Source organism: Gigantopelta aegis, chromosome 15 (assembly GCF_016097555.1).
Source record: "Gigantopelta aegis isolate Gae_Host chromosome 15, Gae_host_genome, whole genome shotgun sequence".
Taxonomy (NCBI): domain Eukaryota; kingdom Metazoa; phylum Mollusca; class Gastropoda; order Neomphalida; family Peltospiridae; genus Gigantopelta; species Gigantopelta aegis.
Genome location: NC_054713.1, coordinates 45,873,271 through 45,890,389, shown reverse-complemented (window position 1 = coordinate 45,890,389; position 17,119 = coordinate 45,873,271). Strand labels below are relative to the sequence as shown.

Below are 17,119 nucleotides of genomic sequence, written 5' to 3'. Positions count from 1 at the left end.
CTCCACTCCCATTACTAGTGATACTACAGGGCTCCACTCCCAGTACTAGTGATACTACAGGGCTCCACTCCCAGTACTAGTGATACTACAGGGCTCCACTCCCAGTACTAGTGATACTACAGGGCTCCACTCCCATTACTAGTGATACTACAGGGCTCCACTCCCAGTACTAGTGATACTACAGGGCTCCACTCCCAGTACTAGTGATACTACAGGGCTCCACTCCCATTACTAGTGATACTACAGGGCTCCACTCCCAGTACTAGTGATACTACAGGGCTCCACTCCCAGTACTAGTGATACTACAGGGCTCCACTCCCATTACTAGTGATACTACAGGGCTCCACTCCCAGTACTAGTGATACTACAGGGCTCCACTCCCATTACTAGTGATACTACAGGGCTCCACTCCCATTACTAGTGATACTACAGGGCTCCACTCCCATTACTAGTGATACTACAGGGCTCCACTCCCAGTACTAGTGATACTACAGGGCTTCTAGATTATGGTAGCTCCACTCCCAGTACTAGTGATACTACAGGGCTCCACTCCCATTACTACTGATACTACAGGGCTCCACTCCCAGTACTAGTGATACTACAGGGCTCCACTCCCATTACTAGTGATACTACAGGGCTCCACTCCCAGTACTAGTGATACTACAGGGCTTCTAGATTATGGTAGCTCCACTCCCAGTACTAGTGATACTACAGGGCTCCACTCCCATTACTAGTGATACTACAGGGCTCCACTCCCAGTACTAGTGATACTACAGGGCTCCACTCCCAGTACTAGTGATACTACAGGGCTCCACTCCCAGTTACTAGTGATACTACAGGGCTCCACTCCCAGTACTAGTGATACTACAGGGCTCCACTCCCAGTACTAGTGATACTACAGGGCTCCACTCCCAGTACTAGTGATACTACAGGGCTCCACTCCCAGTACTAGTGATACTACAGGGCTCCACTCCCAGTACTAGTGATACTACAGGGCTCCACTCCCAGTACTAGTGATACTACAGGGCTCCACTCCCAGTACTAGTGATACTACAGGGCTCCACTCCCAGTACTAGTGATACTACAGGGCTCCACTCCCAGTACTAGTGATACTACAGGGCTCCACTCCCATTACTAGTGATACTACAGGGCTCCACTCCCAGTACTAGTGATACTACAGGGCTCCACTCCCAGTACTAGTGATACTACAGGGCTCCACTCCCAGTACTAGTGATACTACAGGGCTCCACTCCCAGTACTAGTGATACTACAGGGCTCCACTCCCAGTACTAGTGATACTACAGGGCTCCACTCCCAGTACTAGTGATACTACAGGGCTCCACTCCCATTACTAGTGATACTACAGGGCTCCACTCCCAGTACTAGTGATACTACAGGGCTCCACTCCCAGTACTAGTGATACTACAGGGCTCCACTCCCAGTACTAGTGATACTACAGGGCTCCACTCCCAGTACTAGTGATACTACAGGGCTCCACTCCCAGTACTAGTGATACTACAGGGCTCCACTCCCAGTACTAGTGATACTACAGGGCTCCACTCCCATTACTAGTGATACTACAGGGCTCCACTCCCAGTACTAGTGATACTACAGGGCTCCACTCCCATTACTAGTGATACTACAGGGCTCCACTCCCAGTACTAGTGATACTACAGGGCTCCACTCCCATTACTAGTGATACTACAGGGCTCCACTCCCATTACTAGTGATACTACAGGGCTCCACTCCCATTACTAGTGATACTACAGGGCTCCACTCCCATTACTAGTGATACTACAGGGCTCCACTCCCATTACTAGTGATACTACAGGGCTCCACTCCCAGTACTAGTGATACTACAGGGCTCCACTCCCAGTACTAGTGATACTACAGGGCTCCACTCCCATTACTAGTGATACTACAGGGCTCCACTCCCAGTACTAGTGATACTACAGGGCTCCACTCCCAGTACTAGTGATACTACAGGGCTCCACTCCCATTACTAGTGATACTACAGGGCTCCACTCCCATTACTAGTGATACTACAGGGCTCCACTCCCAGTACTAGTGATACTACAGGGCTCCACTCCCATTACTAGTGATACTACAGGGCTCCACTCCCAGTACTAGTGATACTACAGGGCTCCACTCCCAGTACTAGTGATACTACAGGGCTCCACTCCCAGTACTAGTGATACTACAGGGCTCCACTCCCATTACTAGTGATACTACAGGGCTCCACTCCCATTACTAGTGATACTACAGGGCTCCACTCCCATTACTACTGATACTACAGGGCTCCACTCCCATTACTAGTGATACTACAGGGCTCCACTCCCAGTACTAGTGATACTACAGGGCTCCACTCCCAGTACTAGTGATACTACAGGGCTCCACTCCCATTACTAGTGATACTACAGGGCTCCACTCCCAGTACTAGTGATACTACAGGGCTCCACTCCCAGTACTAGTGATACTACAGGGCTCCACTCCCATTACTACTGATACTACAGGGCTCCACTCCCATTACTAGTGATACTACAGGGCTCCACTCCCAGTACTAGTGATACTACAGGGCTCCACTCCCATTACTAGTGATACTACAGGGCTCCACTCCCAGTACTAGTGATACTACAGGGCTCCACTCCCAGTACTAGTGATACTACAGGGCTCCACTCCCAGTACTAGTGATACTACAGGGCTCCACTCCCATTACTAGTGATACTACAGGGCTCCACTCCCATTACTAGTGATACTACAGGGCTCCACTCCCATTACTAGTGATACTACAGGGCTCCACTCCCAGTACTAGTGATACTACAGGGCTTCTAGATTGATGGTACAGGGCTCCACTCCCAGTACTAGTGATACTACAGGGCTCCACTCCCATTACTACTGATACTACAGGGCTCCACTCCCATTACTAGTGATACTACAGGGCTCCACTCCCAGTACTAGTGATACTACAGGGCTCCACTCCCAGTACTAGTGATACTACAGGGCTCCACTCCCATTACTAGTGATACTACAGGGCTCCACTCCCATTACTAGTGATACTACAGGGCTCCACTCCCAGTACTAGTGATACTACAGGGCTCCACTCCCATTACTAGTGATACTACAGGGCTCCACTCCCAGTACTAGTGATACTACAGGGCTCCACTCCCAGTACTAGTGATACTACAGGGCTCCACTCCCATTACTAGTGATACTACAGGGCTCCACTCCCAGTACTAGTGATACTACAGGGCTCCACTCCCAGTACTAGTGATACTACAGGGCTCCACTCCCAGTACTAGTGATACTACAGGGCTCCACTCCCAGTACTAGTGATACTACAGGGCTCCACTCCCAGTACTAGTGATACTACAGGGCTCCACTCCCATTACTAGTGATACTACAGGGCTCCACTCCCAGTACTAGTGATACTACAGGGCTCCACTCCCATTACTAGTGATACTACAGGGCTCCACTCCCATTACTAGTGATACTACAGGGCTCCACTCCCATTACTAGTGATACTACAGGGCTCCACTCCCAGTACTAGTGATACTACAGGGCTCCACTCCCATTACTAGTGATACTACAGGGCTCCACTCCCAGTACTAGTGATACTACAGGGCTTCTAGATTATGGTAGCTCCACTCCCAGTACTAGTGATACTACAGGGCTCCACTCCCATTACTACTGATACTACAGGGCTCCACTCCCATTACTAGTGATACTACAGGGCTCCACTCCCAGTACTAGTGATACTACAGGGCTCCACTCCCAGTACTAGTGATACTACAGGGCTCCACTCCCAGTACTAGTGATACTACAGGGCTCCACTCCCAGTACTAGTGATACTACAGGGCTCCACTCCCATTACTAGTGATACTACAGGGCTCCACTCCCAGTACTAGTGATACTACAGGGCTCCACTCCCAGTACTAGTGATACTACAGGGCTCCACTCCCAGTACTAGTGATACTACAGGGCTCCACTCCCAGTACTAGTGATACTACAGGGCTCCACTCCCATTACTAGTGATACTACAGGGCTCCACTCCCAGTACTAGTGATACTACAGGGCTCCACTCCCATTACTAGTGATACTACAGGGCTCCACTCCCATTACTAGTGATACTACAGGGCTCCACTCCCAGTACTAGTGATACTACAGGGCTCCACTCCCATTACTAGTGATACTACAGGGCTCCACTCCCAGTACTAGTGATACTACAGGGCTCCACTCCCAGTACTAGTGATACTACAGGGCTCCACTCCCATTACTAGTGATACTACAGGGCTCCACTCCCATTACTAGTGATACTACAGGGCTCCACTCCCAGTACTAGTGATACTACAGGGCTCCACTCCCAGTACTAGTGATACTACAGGGCTCCACTCCCATTACTAGTGATACTACAGGGCTCCACTCCCATTACTAGTGATACTACAGGGCTCCACTCCCATTACTAGTGATACTACAGGGCTCCACTCCCAGTACTAGTGATACTACAGGGCTCCACTCCCAGTACTAGTGATACTACAGGGCTCCACTCCCATTACTAGTGATACTACAGGGCTCCACTCCCAGTACTAGTGATACTACAGGGCTCCACTCCCAGTACTAGTGATACTACAGGGCTCCACTCCCATTACTAGTGATACTACAGGGCTCCACTCCCATTACTAGTGATACTACAGGGCTCCACTCCCATTACTAGTGATACTACAGGGCTCCACTCCCATTACTAGTGATACTACAGGGCTCCACTCCCATTACTAGTGATACTACAGGGCTCCACTCCCATTACTAGTGATACTACAGGGCTCCACTCCCATTACTAGTGATACTACAGGGCTCCACTCCCATTACTAGTGATACTACAGGGCTCCACTCCCATTACTAGTGATACTACAGGGCTCCACTCCCATTACTAGTGATACTACAGGGCTCCACTCCCATTACTACTGATACTACAGGGCTCCACTCCCATTACTAGTGATACTACAGGGCTCCACTCCCAGTACTAGTGATACTACAGGGCTCCACTCCCAGTACTAGTGATACTACAGGGCTTCATTCCCAGTACTAGTGATACTACAGGGCTCCACTCCCAGTACTAGTGATACTACAGGGCTCCACTCTCAGTACTAGTGATACTACAGGGCTCCACTCCCAGTACTAGTGATACTACAGGGCTCCACTCCCATTACTAGTGATACTACAGGGCTCCACTCCCATTACTAGTGATACTACAGGGCTCCACTCCCAGTACTAGTGATACTACAGGGCTCCACTCCCATTACTAGTGATACTACAGGGCTCCACTCCCATTACTAGTGATACTACAGGGCTCCACTCCCATTACTAGTGATACTACAGGGCTCCACTCCCAGTACTAGTGATACTACAGGGCTCCACTCCCAGTACTAGTGATACTACAGGGCTCCACTCCCAGTACTAGTGATACTACAGGGCTTCTAGATTATGGTAGCTCCACTCCCAGTACTAGTGATACTACAGGGCTCCACTCCCATTACTACTGATACTACAGGGCTCCACTCCCAGTACTAGTGATACTACAGGGCTCCACTCCCATTACTACTGATACTACAGGGCTCCACTCCCATTACTAGTGATACTACAGGGCTCCACTCCCATTACTACTGATACTACAGGGCTCCACTCCCATTACTAGTGATACTACAGGGCTCCACTCCCATTACTAGTGATACTACAGGGCTCCACTCCCAGTACTAGTGATACTACAGGGCTCCACTCCCATTACTAGTGATACTACAGGGCTCCACTCCCATTACTAGTGATACTACAGGGCTCCACTCCCAGTACTAGTGATACTACAGGGCTCCACTCCCAGTACTAGTGATACTACAGGGCTCCACTCCCATTACTAGTGATACTACAGGGCTCCACTCCCAGTACTAGTGATACTACAGGGCTCCACTCCCAGTACTAGTGATACTACAGGGCTTCTAGATTATGGTAGCTCCACTCCCAGTACTAGTGATACTACAGGGCTCCACTCCCATTACTACTGATACTACAGGGCTCCACTCCCAGTACTAGTGATACTACAGGGCTCCACTCCCATTACTACTGATACTACAGGGCTCCACTCCCATTACTAGTGATACTACAGGGCTCCACTCCCATTACTACTGATACTACAGGGCTCCACTCCCATTACTAGTGATACTACAGGGCTCCACTCCCAGTACTAGTGATACTACAGGGCTCCACTCCCATTACTACTGATACTACAGGGCTCCACTCCCAGTACTAGTGATACTACAGGGCTCCACTCCCATTACTAGTGATACTACAGGGCTCCACTCCCATTACTAGTGATACTACAGGGCTCCACTCCCATTACTAGTGATACTACAGGGCTCCACTCCCAGTACTAGTGATACTACAGGGCTCCACTCCCATTACTAGTGATACTACAGGGCTCCACTCCCAGTACTAGTGATACTACAGGGCTCCACTCCCAGTACTAGTGATACTACAGGGCTCCACTCCCATTACTAGTGATACTACAGGGCTCCACTCCCATTACTAGTGATACTACAGGGCTCCACTCCCATTACTAGTGATACTACAGGGCTCCACTCCCATTACTAGTGATACTACAGGGCTCCACTCCCAGTACTAGTGATACTACAGGGCTCCACTCCCATTACTAGTGATACTACAGGGCTCCACTCCCATTACTAGTGATACTACAGGGCTCCACTCCCATTACTAGTGATACTACAGGGCTCCACTCCCAGTACTAGTGATACTACAGGGCTCCACTCCCATTACTAGTGATACTACAGGGCTCCACTCCCATTACTAGTGATACTACAGGGCTCCACTCCCAGTACTAGTGATACTACAGGGCTCCACTCCCATTACTAGTGATACTACAGGGCTCCACTCTCAGTACTAGTGATACTACAGGGCTCCACTCCCAGTACTAGTGATACTACAGGGCTCCACTCCCATTACTAGTGATACTACAGGGCTCCACTCCCAGTACTCGTGATACTACAGGGCTCCACTCCCAGTACTAGTGATACTACAGGGCTCCACTCCCATTACTAGTGATACTACAGGGCTCCACTCCCAGTACTAGTGATACTACAGGGCTCCACTCCCAGTACTAGTGATACTACAGGGCTCCACTCCCATTACTAGTGATACTACAGGGCTCCACTCCCAGTACTAGTGATACTTCTATTTTTATATATAGATACTACAGGGCTCCACTCCCATTACTAGTGATACTACAGGGCTCCACTCCCAGTACTAGTGATACTACAGGGCTCCACTCCCATTACTAGTGATACTACAGGGCTCCACTCCCATTACTAGTGATACTACAGGGCTCCACTCCCAGTACTCGTGATACTACAGGGCTCCATTCCCAGTACTAGTGATACTACAGGGCTCCACTCCCAGTACTAGTGATACTACAGGGCTCCACTCCCAGTACTAGTGATACTACAGGGCTCCACTCCCATTACTAGTGATACTACAGGGCTCCACTCCCATTACTAGTGATACTTCTATTTTTATATATAGATACTACAGGGCTTCTAGATTATGGTAGCTCTACTCCCATTGCTAGTGATACTACAGGGCTTCTAGATTATGGTAGCTCCACTCCCATTACTAGTGATACTACAGGGCTTCTAGATTATGGTAGCTCCACTCCCATTACTAATGATATTCAACGTAGGGCTAGTAAATAACTACTATTGTCATGCCAGGCAGGCCTTCTAGATTATGGGAGTGGAGCTACCATAATCTAGAAGCCCTGCTGGCATGACAATAGTAGTTATTTACTAGCCCTACATTGAATATAACTAGTAATGGGAGTGGAGCTACCATAATCTAGAAGCCCTGTCTGGCATGACAATAGTAGTTATTTACTAGGTTAAACTCTTGGTTCCGGCCAACAGGATTTAAAAAAAACTAAGAAATTAATCTGTACTGAGACAACATCCTATCATGACAGGTGTAACCTAGTTTCACTGACCTCAGTGGAGGATTTTTCATTACCAGCTCCAACCCAGAGTGACTGTGAGTTCACCACCAGCCTAAATGGGGAGATGTAAGGCCATATACACATGGCCTAAGGATGAAACAATTCCACCCCCCCCCCCCAAAAAGATATTTCTAATGCAAGATTTTGCACACACCCCCACCCTAAAATATAGCACCCTAGGCCTGAGGAAATGTGGGCCTGTGCACTAGTAATAAGTAGTATGGTTGTGTTAAAGGTCAATGCTTATGGCATAGTATTAATACACAGTATATAAAACAAATACATAAAAATTACAGTATTAAAAAAAACCCCAAAAACCCCCATCCCAGTTATTAATAAAGTGGCTTTTTGAAAACGCTTGTGTAAAATAAAAAAAACACTGCTCAGTCGATTTGACCTACATCAGACCTGTGAATCAGCAACCAGCATTCTGTTAGTAGGTCAGCATGCTGACAGCAGAGAATGATTCTTTGAAAAACAGCCGATTCTTAACGGACGCTAGTTTAGACATTTTGGTCTTATCATCTACTCTAGTGGTACCTCAATTGGTGAGGAACTGGTTTATGAGAACGCTAACCTAGTTACCTACCTACCTGTGAGAAGCTGGACACACATTCAGTCCCGACTTTTGAAACTGAGATATTAACATTTGACTGTAATAAAATATGTGTTCAGATCAGAACGCATTTAAAACAACAAGCAAAAATAAATAACATTTTATTGATTAATATCACATAAAATAGGGATCTGAATTTATTGTTTTAGACAGATCGGTATGATGCAATGCAGGTATGAACACATACAAATAATAATCTAATTTATCTTGTTCATTGGTTATTAAGCTTTCAAAGAGGCACGATTGTTTCATCACACATTCTGTGGTGTCCTAATCACTGGGAAACTGCCATCATTGATTAAAAGGTGACCACTGGCAGACAGTAGAGGTATCGCATGTCGGTGTAGACAGCAGAGGCAATATCGCGCACCGATGTAGACAGACTAATTACTACATGGACCGTTCTTTTGTTGTTGAATTTGCACCCGAAGTCCAGAATAGACAGCAGAATTTGTTTTCCTAATAAATTAACGGTAGCTGAACGGGACTTTAAAACTGTGCCAGTTTACACATAATGTCAGTTTGAACAGTCCACTGTATGTATGTGTGCATGCGTACATATATATATATATATATATGTGTGTGTGTGTGTCTATATATATATATATATATATATATATATATATATATATATAATATATATATATAATATATATATATATATATATATACAGGCTTCGAAATTCACGACGGCTCCACGGCATTTGCCGTACTGCCTTGTGCCTTTGCCGTGATGCCTCAAAAATACCAGTTACTTTACGGCTATAAATAACCGTGCCCTTTTTATTACCTGCGGTGGTGCCCCTTTTGTGTATGTTTGTTTTTTTAAAACTTGTATAACCCTAACTTTTATTTTAAAACATTAAACATGCACGAATTCGATGTTCCTCGGTAGTGTTTGTATACAGTTTCTTGGTCATGTATTATAATTGCACATCGAAATCCTCGATTGTTTTGTTGAGATCGCGCGTTGTTGTTTTTGGAAAATAAACCTACAATGTATGAGATGACTGGAGTTAGATAATACGATATATTTTCCTCTATAGGTCTACAGACTAGTAGTACAGTATTTAGCAGTTTGTAATAAAAGCCGTTTAATTGCCACACACGTTACCATACTGTCATGCGATCTCGTGTGTCACCAATTACGGTGGTACCTAATAAGAGCACGTGTTAATGATTCCCATTTCAAACAAATTAGTTATGCTCATATCCATTCAACGTCCAGGTATGTCTAGTCTGGGTCCAGTCTCTAACAACGCCAGTGATTGGGTCCAGGGCACGGCGTAAGAAGGAGCCAAAAAGTGGGGTGGGGGTGTATAAAAACCATCGCTGCTGCCCCCCACCCACACCCCCCCCACAACCTCCATTTAACACACACACACATTAAAAATAATCCATAAATGCTGAAAACATACTTAAGAAAATAGGCCATGGTGTCCTCCGACAATGTTTACGTTTTTGTGGATACGGTCACATGACAGAATGGGATTTCCCTCCACATTTTTTATTCTATAATTAAATGGGTCATTTGGTTAATATTGTTATTACAATCATGTTTGTTGGAGAAAAAGTTGAAATTAGGGTGGATTTTTTAAATTATTGTTAAATATAGAATTTAGAACAAAAATAATATAAAGATTAAATTTTTAAAAACCTAAATGATTTGGTTTGAACATTTATTTATTTAATTATTTGTATTTCAAACAATTTAACACTGAACATTTCATCCCTTTTCCTAAAGCTTTGATTGTATTGTTCTGAAACGTAATACACATATTCTCTTGGTAGTCTCCACAAAATAATAAAGATGTCTAAACTTGTAAAAACTTTTTTTTGTTTTTTGTTTGGGTTTTTTTAATTAATGAGATTGTAAAATTGAAACAGAAATCTTGATTGGTTAATTCTGAAACTTAGTACCTGTATTCTACAGTGATTCTGTGGAGATACCTTCACAAACTAATAGATAAAATTAACATATCTACTTTTATTATAGATTATTTTATTTAATTTCTTTAATGTTAAGACTTTAACATAACTGTCCAGCCATTCAAATATAATTTTCTTTCAGTCATACTCCATCTGCTCAGATGGTCCGAAACCAGTGGACTTTGATCCATTACCTGCTGTAATGAGATGGAACAGCAGCAGTGTTTGTTCAAGGAGACCAGATACGTCATAATCTCTCTCCACCAAAGTTGTCTTTAAGGACACCACAAAAAAATTAAAATACTGTTTTGTTTAATGACACCACTACAATACTTTGATTTATTGATGAATGACCAATTTAACAGAATTACAGATAAAGGTTTTTTTTTGGTTAAATTGACTTCCTAAAAAAAGACTGCCTTGGTGCCCTTTGAAAATGTATGAACGTAGCCTTTGTGCCCTTTTAGGTTAGCCTTGGTGCCCTTCATTTCCTAGATTTTTAAAGGCTATTATAGCCTGCCCTTTTAACACCGAATTTCAAGGCCTGTATATATATATATATATATATATATATATATATATATATATATTCACATGTATGTATATATGTATACAGTCAGACCTCGTTACAATGACAACGTTCGTCCCTGGGTCACTTTGTCGTTATATCGATTTATTAATCATCGGCTATTGGGTGTCTATAGTAGCAATTGATCATTTATATGCACCATCCCACAGACAGGATAACACATACCAAGGCATTTAATATACCAGCCGTGGTGCACTGGCTGGAATGAAAAATAGCCCAATGGTCTCACTGACAGAGGTGGATCATAGACCATCATTAAATACTAAGTATATTATTATTAATCAAAGCGCATTCACAATCAATCTAATCGATTGGTACCTACTTCCTATACAAAATGTCATAAACTAGTAGACTTGATTGTTCGAAGTTAATCCTTTAATTGAATGACGAAAGGCTTATGTTCAAAAGCAATACACGTCTACATAGTTAGCTGACATCGGTAACTCCGACATCATGTGACACTGTCGGCTCACTACGAGATCAAGAATGCCAAATGGCTGTGTGTATTGCCAACGTACTACGACATCTGTGATTATGTAATGTCATTGTAAAGAGGTGTTTTTAGATGTTGGGTGCACGTTTGTTCCTAATTTGCTCTGTCAGTGTCAGGTGGTGTGAATTCCGGTGTAATGAACAGAATAACATTGGTGTACATTCGTTCCCGACAATTTATTGTTGGATGGTGTAAATGTCGTAGTTACGACTGTTGTTGTAACGAGGTCCGACTGTACATACATACACACACACACACACAAACTTTGTATTTAATTATGAAATACTGGCCCAATATGGTTTTCACACATCACGAGTTGACATAAAAATTGTATTCGGAAAACACCATGAAATGGTCTATTTATTATATACATATTTCCTAATTTTTGACAATATCTTTCGCTTTTTGGTAATATTTTTCACTTATCCTATCGAAAACATGATACGGGAGGGGGGGGGGGGGGGGGCAACCCACACTATGTATATATATATATATATATATATATATATATATATATATGTGTGTGTCTGTATGATTTTATAAAATTTAATAGTTTTAAAAGTTTGATGGAGGTGGGGGCGAGTTCTCTGGGGCCTCCTCCCTACGCCGCTGCAGAGGTGGCACATGGCCGTACTACTTTTAAAAGAGGCACTTTTGTGGGTTATATTTGTTGTATCTGTGAAAATGTCCTTCTCAATTGAATTTGAAAGAATAGTCTGGCAACCTAGAGACGTACAACTACATTTTACATTGGCGGTGGGGATACAGGCTTGGAACAGAAATGCTTAAAAAATATAGGTGTCATATTTATCGACCACCTTAAATAATTGTGGTAATCCCCAGGGATGAAATCAAATCAAATCATTTATTTATATATGAATCATATAAACATGGCATGGTATACATTGGACAACATACATAATTAGAATATAAAATGGTAAGATCAGACACACTGCAGATCCTATCCCATCGTGATGGTCCGTTCCATTGCGCACGGGTTCAGTTTAATAATCATTTCCATGCAAACCCAGTATTGTCGGTTTGTTTAAAGTTCAGAAAAACTGCTGCTTTGATACATCCTAACACTAAACAATGGTTCACCATATTTTACATTTGAAAACCATCTCCAAAAGAATATTCCATCCATACAATTCAATAGAATAACATTATCGGGTTTTAAAAATACACATGTTCCACCTTCCCAGTAAAATGTGTGAAAGGCTGTGAATCAAGTGAACATGTTATGCCGGTTAGCGCGTCATGAGGTCACGTGACTTAGGTCTTGGAATCGACAGGCGTTTTGGCAAGCGATGGGAAAAACACAACCTTTTATTGCGAATATATTAAAAACGGGTAAAACATTTTACATTTATTTTATTGATACTTCATATATATTGTGAAAGGTATACGTAGATACCAAACAATAGTGAATTACGTTTTTGATAAATGTTGACCGTTAATATTACTGGTAGTAGTTATCAATGCCTTTTAGTTGACCCTCCAGAAGATATCCCAAAATACAGGTGACCATCAGCATTGTAGGACTTCCTTCCAACAGGAAACACTTTTTTTGTCTAAAGTATGGATACAAGTTATTTAAGGGCAGGATGTATCCCAGTGGTAAAAAGCTTGCTCGATGTGCAGTCAGTCTGGGGTCGACTGCTATATCAAAGGCTGCTGTATGTGCTATCCTGTCTGTGGGATAGTGCATATAAAAGATCCCTTGCTACTAATGAAAAAATGTAGTCAGAGATGTCATTAATAGCCGGCACTCAGCGACTTTTCGCCAACTATCGAATCAATTGTCGCCGGGTATCCAACTTCCAATAAACAATGCTTCTCGACTTTTGTTGATTACAGCCAGCCATGTGTTTCAAAATTTGCTGAACTGTTGCTTAAGCTACTCATTAAACCGAATGACCACTTCATTAAACAGGCACATTGTAACGGGAAATGTTTAGCGAAAAAGGATGACTATCTGAACTCCCGATTTTTGATAACTGCCATACGAGGTTGAAAAATTGTTCGTGGATTGGACTACTAATGAAGGGATGGGGGAGACACAATCTAAAAATAGATTTCGCTTTCAAGAACTATCATTTATGATTGAATAGTCTCCATATCTGTCAAAGTCCTTAAATGTTTTCTTAAAATTGTCAATTTCATTAATTTTGTGTCCCCTGTCAAGGGCTTTAAATCTCACTAATTTGGCACAACAGCCTTTTTTGTCTGTTTAGGGCACACCCAGGTTTTTTTAGTACAGTAATGTTCATATTAGCTAGTGGATAGTTGTATACATATTCAGAAATGCATTTCAAATTATTTTAATCTAATTACAGCTTAAAATTTCATTGATTTTGAGGTGAAATATTTTGAGGTCAGTATGTTTGTATTTAATTTGGGCGTACTTGTTTTGGGCACATCCTTTACTGCCTCAGTTTAGGTGCAATCTAAAATCCTGCCTGCTAGTGCCAGAGATGGGATTTACTAGAGTATTATATAGAAATGCATTTATGATGCAATTTCTTCACAACTACTAGACCATTCCCAACTAAAGTTGGAGGAAAGCTGATTGAAATGCATCTTTAAGCACATAACATGATTGTCACGGTACATGCTCTTAAATTTGTTTCGCCTGTGGCGATTTTAATTGTGTTAGAGGGCCGTGTGCAGTTTATTGCCCGTAGTCCAGATGGGCAACTTGTTACGTAAGACTTCTGCGCGACCGTCCTCGATCGGACATTCCAATATGCACTTAGCCAGCTGCGGAGGCCATGTGGCTAGTAGTTACGTAATATCTCCGGTAGTGCTGTTTATGGCCAGGAGATTGCTCGCAGTTTGGCGACAGCCAGACTGACGATCAGAGAGAAAAATGCCAACTCTAGAGATGTAGAATATGAGATGATACGTGAGGTACCGCCTTGTTCCCCCAGACCAATTCTGATTTTGGAATAAATAGCTAGGATTTAGAGATATCTAGGAGAACGAATTAGGACGGCTCGAGGGGATCACGAACGTAGTCCGTTAGGACTTGGTAAATATCATTTCTGCTCTGTGTATAACCTTGATGTGATTGATGTGACTTAATATTTTAATACTGTATTATACCAATATTCTTTAGACAGTGTCTTCGGTCATCTGACGAAGTAAATCGTAGATTTCTTGTTCTAACATTATACGAGTATTTGGTAATATAAAGCTTAGCCAGTCATCCTAGACGACCTGGGTAAACTGTAGGTTATTGTCTTTATTGTGATAAGTATTAAATTCTGTGTTACAAGGTTACTGAATGAGTAGTTAGGGTTAATTAAAAATTAACCCGTTAGGAATAGAGCTGTAATTCCTTTATTAATTAAGTTCCCCAAGAAGCGTTCCTAAATTATCACATGTTACTGAACGAGTAGTAAGGGTTAATTAAAAATTAACCAGTTAGGAATGGTGTTGTAATTCCTTTATTAATTAACTTCTCCTGTAAGCGTTTCTCAATTATCATACGTGTGGGTGTGGTGTAACGGTGAAGTGATTCGCATATTGTGTAACTAGACACCTAGAGATTAACTAATTAAGTGATCAGTTCTGGGTTGTTATTATTGCTGTTATTAATTTACTACTACGGCTGTACATTTGTCAGCGTAGGATAATACAGATTCCAAAGTGTATTGTGTTTTGTTGTGTTTCTAGTGAGCTAACGTGCTATAATAATATATACTTTATATAAGATCGTATCTCTGATCATACCTAGAGACGAGCCATACTAGGGTTTAACAGCCTGTTACAGAGAGATCTAATAGATATACAGTTAGGAGAGATATTTTGATAATCGTGTTTTATTCAGTTACGGGAATTATAGAATCCCCGTGACAATGATATTGAAGTGTTCTGGGGAGGACCCTAATTAGTGTCTTTTCTGTTATGATTATGATTATGATAATCGACCCACATGAAAAGGATCTAAAGACTAATTATTCACCATCTGGTCTTTTTCTGCATCATGATTAATGGCCACCTATAATTTGGTATTCACCTGCTATTTTTAATATCATGCACTGGTAGTGGGTTTCTTCTCTAAGATTATGTCGAAATTACCAAATGTTTGACATCCAATAGCCGATGATTAATAAATCAATGTGCTGTTGTTAAACAAAACAAACTCTATAAAGTTATTTATTTTTGAGACGATAGTTTTTTTTAAAATTGCACCATAGGTTTTCGGGTTGGGTTTTTATTTTATTTGGGGGGGGGGGGGGGGGGTATTTCCAAAACAGTTTTACGTTTCTTCTTAGAAGTTAGTCAAACCAAACTAAAATTATATACAAAAAACGTTTTTTTAAGATGTCAATAGTTCTTTAAAACATATTCCATCATTTAACTAAAACATCACCGTGATTGTCAATCTGCGGCGTAATATAAAAAAATATTTCATTTCGAGGCGAGATGATGTAATCGGCACATCAGATGATGGTCGGAAATAAATTATTTATTTTATAGTCCGTCCCACAGAGAACAGCTACCCACTCCCGTAAACCTCTAGCATTCAGACTACGAAGTTCAAAAACAATAATCATAACAAACAAACCATCACTCCTTCCAATGCTAGTTCTAGATGTTTCCACGGAGTGGTCTTCCATGACAAGACAAAATACCCATCTTACACCAGTTCCGGGTGGAAATTAGCTCCTTTTGTGCACCCGTTTTTGATGACGTTTTAAACTATCATCCATTAATTCACCGGTTATTATTTTAACACATATGTATATTTATTATATACATAGCAATGAAATATATAGATATACGGAACCATAAAAGTCATATCCGGTGAAAAGTCATATTTTCACTGTATTTTAGCTACAGTGAAAATATAGAAATCGTATTTACTTTTTTGTAGAAGCGCATGATTAAATTATCTCCCTTTATCTCGTTTCTTCGTATTTAAATTTGATGATTACCAATGCATCTGACCGAATGTAAAAAATAAAAAATGTAATTTAAACAACTGTACCCATGAAAAAGGGATACGAAGTGCAATTACGACAAAATATCTAAAACGAATTGAATACGAAGCTGCATAATAATGACACAATGTAGTGTCATCAAGTGTAAGGGTAAGAATTTAACGGCGTTCGACTCGTTTTGTTTTTGTGGGAGTTTTTAGAGGATCGCGTTGTCAGGTATGTTTGCACCGCAGTATTGTTAAATAAATGTTAATAAAGATAAATTTTATTCAAATTTCTTTTTAAAAGTCTATGGTCAAGAAATATATCATGACGTTACGTGTTTTCGATAGGATAAGTGAAAAATATTACCAAAAAGCGAAAGATATTGTCAAAAATTAGGAAATATGTATATAATAAATAGACCATTTCATGGTGTTTTTCCGAATACGATTTTTATGTCAACTCGTGATGTGTGAAAACCATATTTTCACTCATTGCTTCGCAATTCGTG

At 42.0% G+C, this 17,119-nt stretch overlaps 1 protein-coding gene across 1 annotated transcript in view; it reads right to left on the bottom strand.

Annotated features, from left to right (window-relative positions):
• The window catches only part of LOC121389857 (tumor necrosis factor receptor superfamily member 6-like), a 35,827-nt gene extending 19,326 nt beyond the window's left edge, over positions 1–16,501 (bottom strand). The window contains exon 1 of the mRNA XM_041521505.1: positions 16,251–16,501. Coding sequence (XP_041377439.1) covers positions 16,251–16,253 — 3 coding nt within the window. The 5' untranslated portion in view covers positions 16,254–16,501. The remainder of the gene's footprint in view (positions 1–16,250) is intronic.
• Positions 16,502–17,119: the final 618 nt, after the last annotated feature.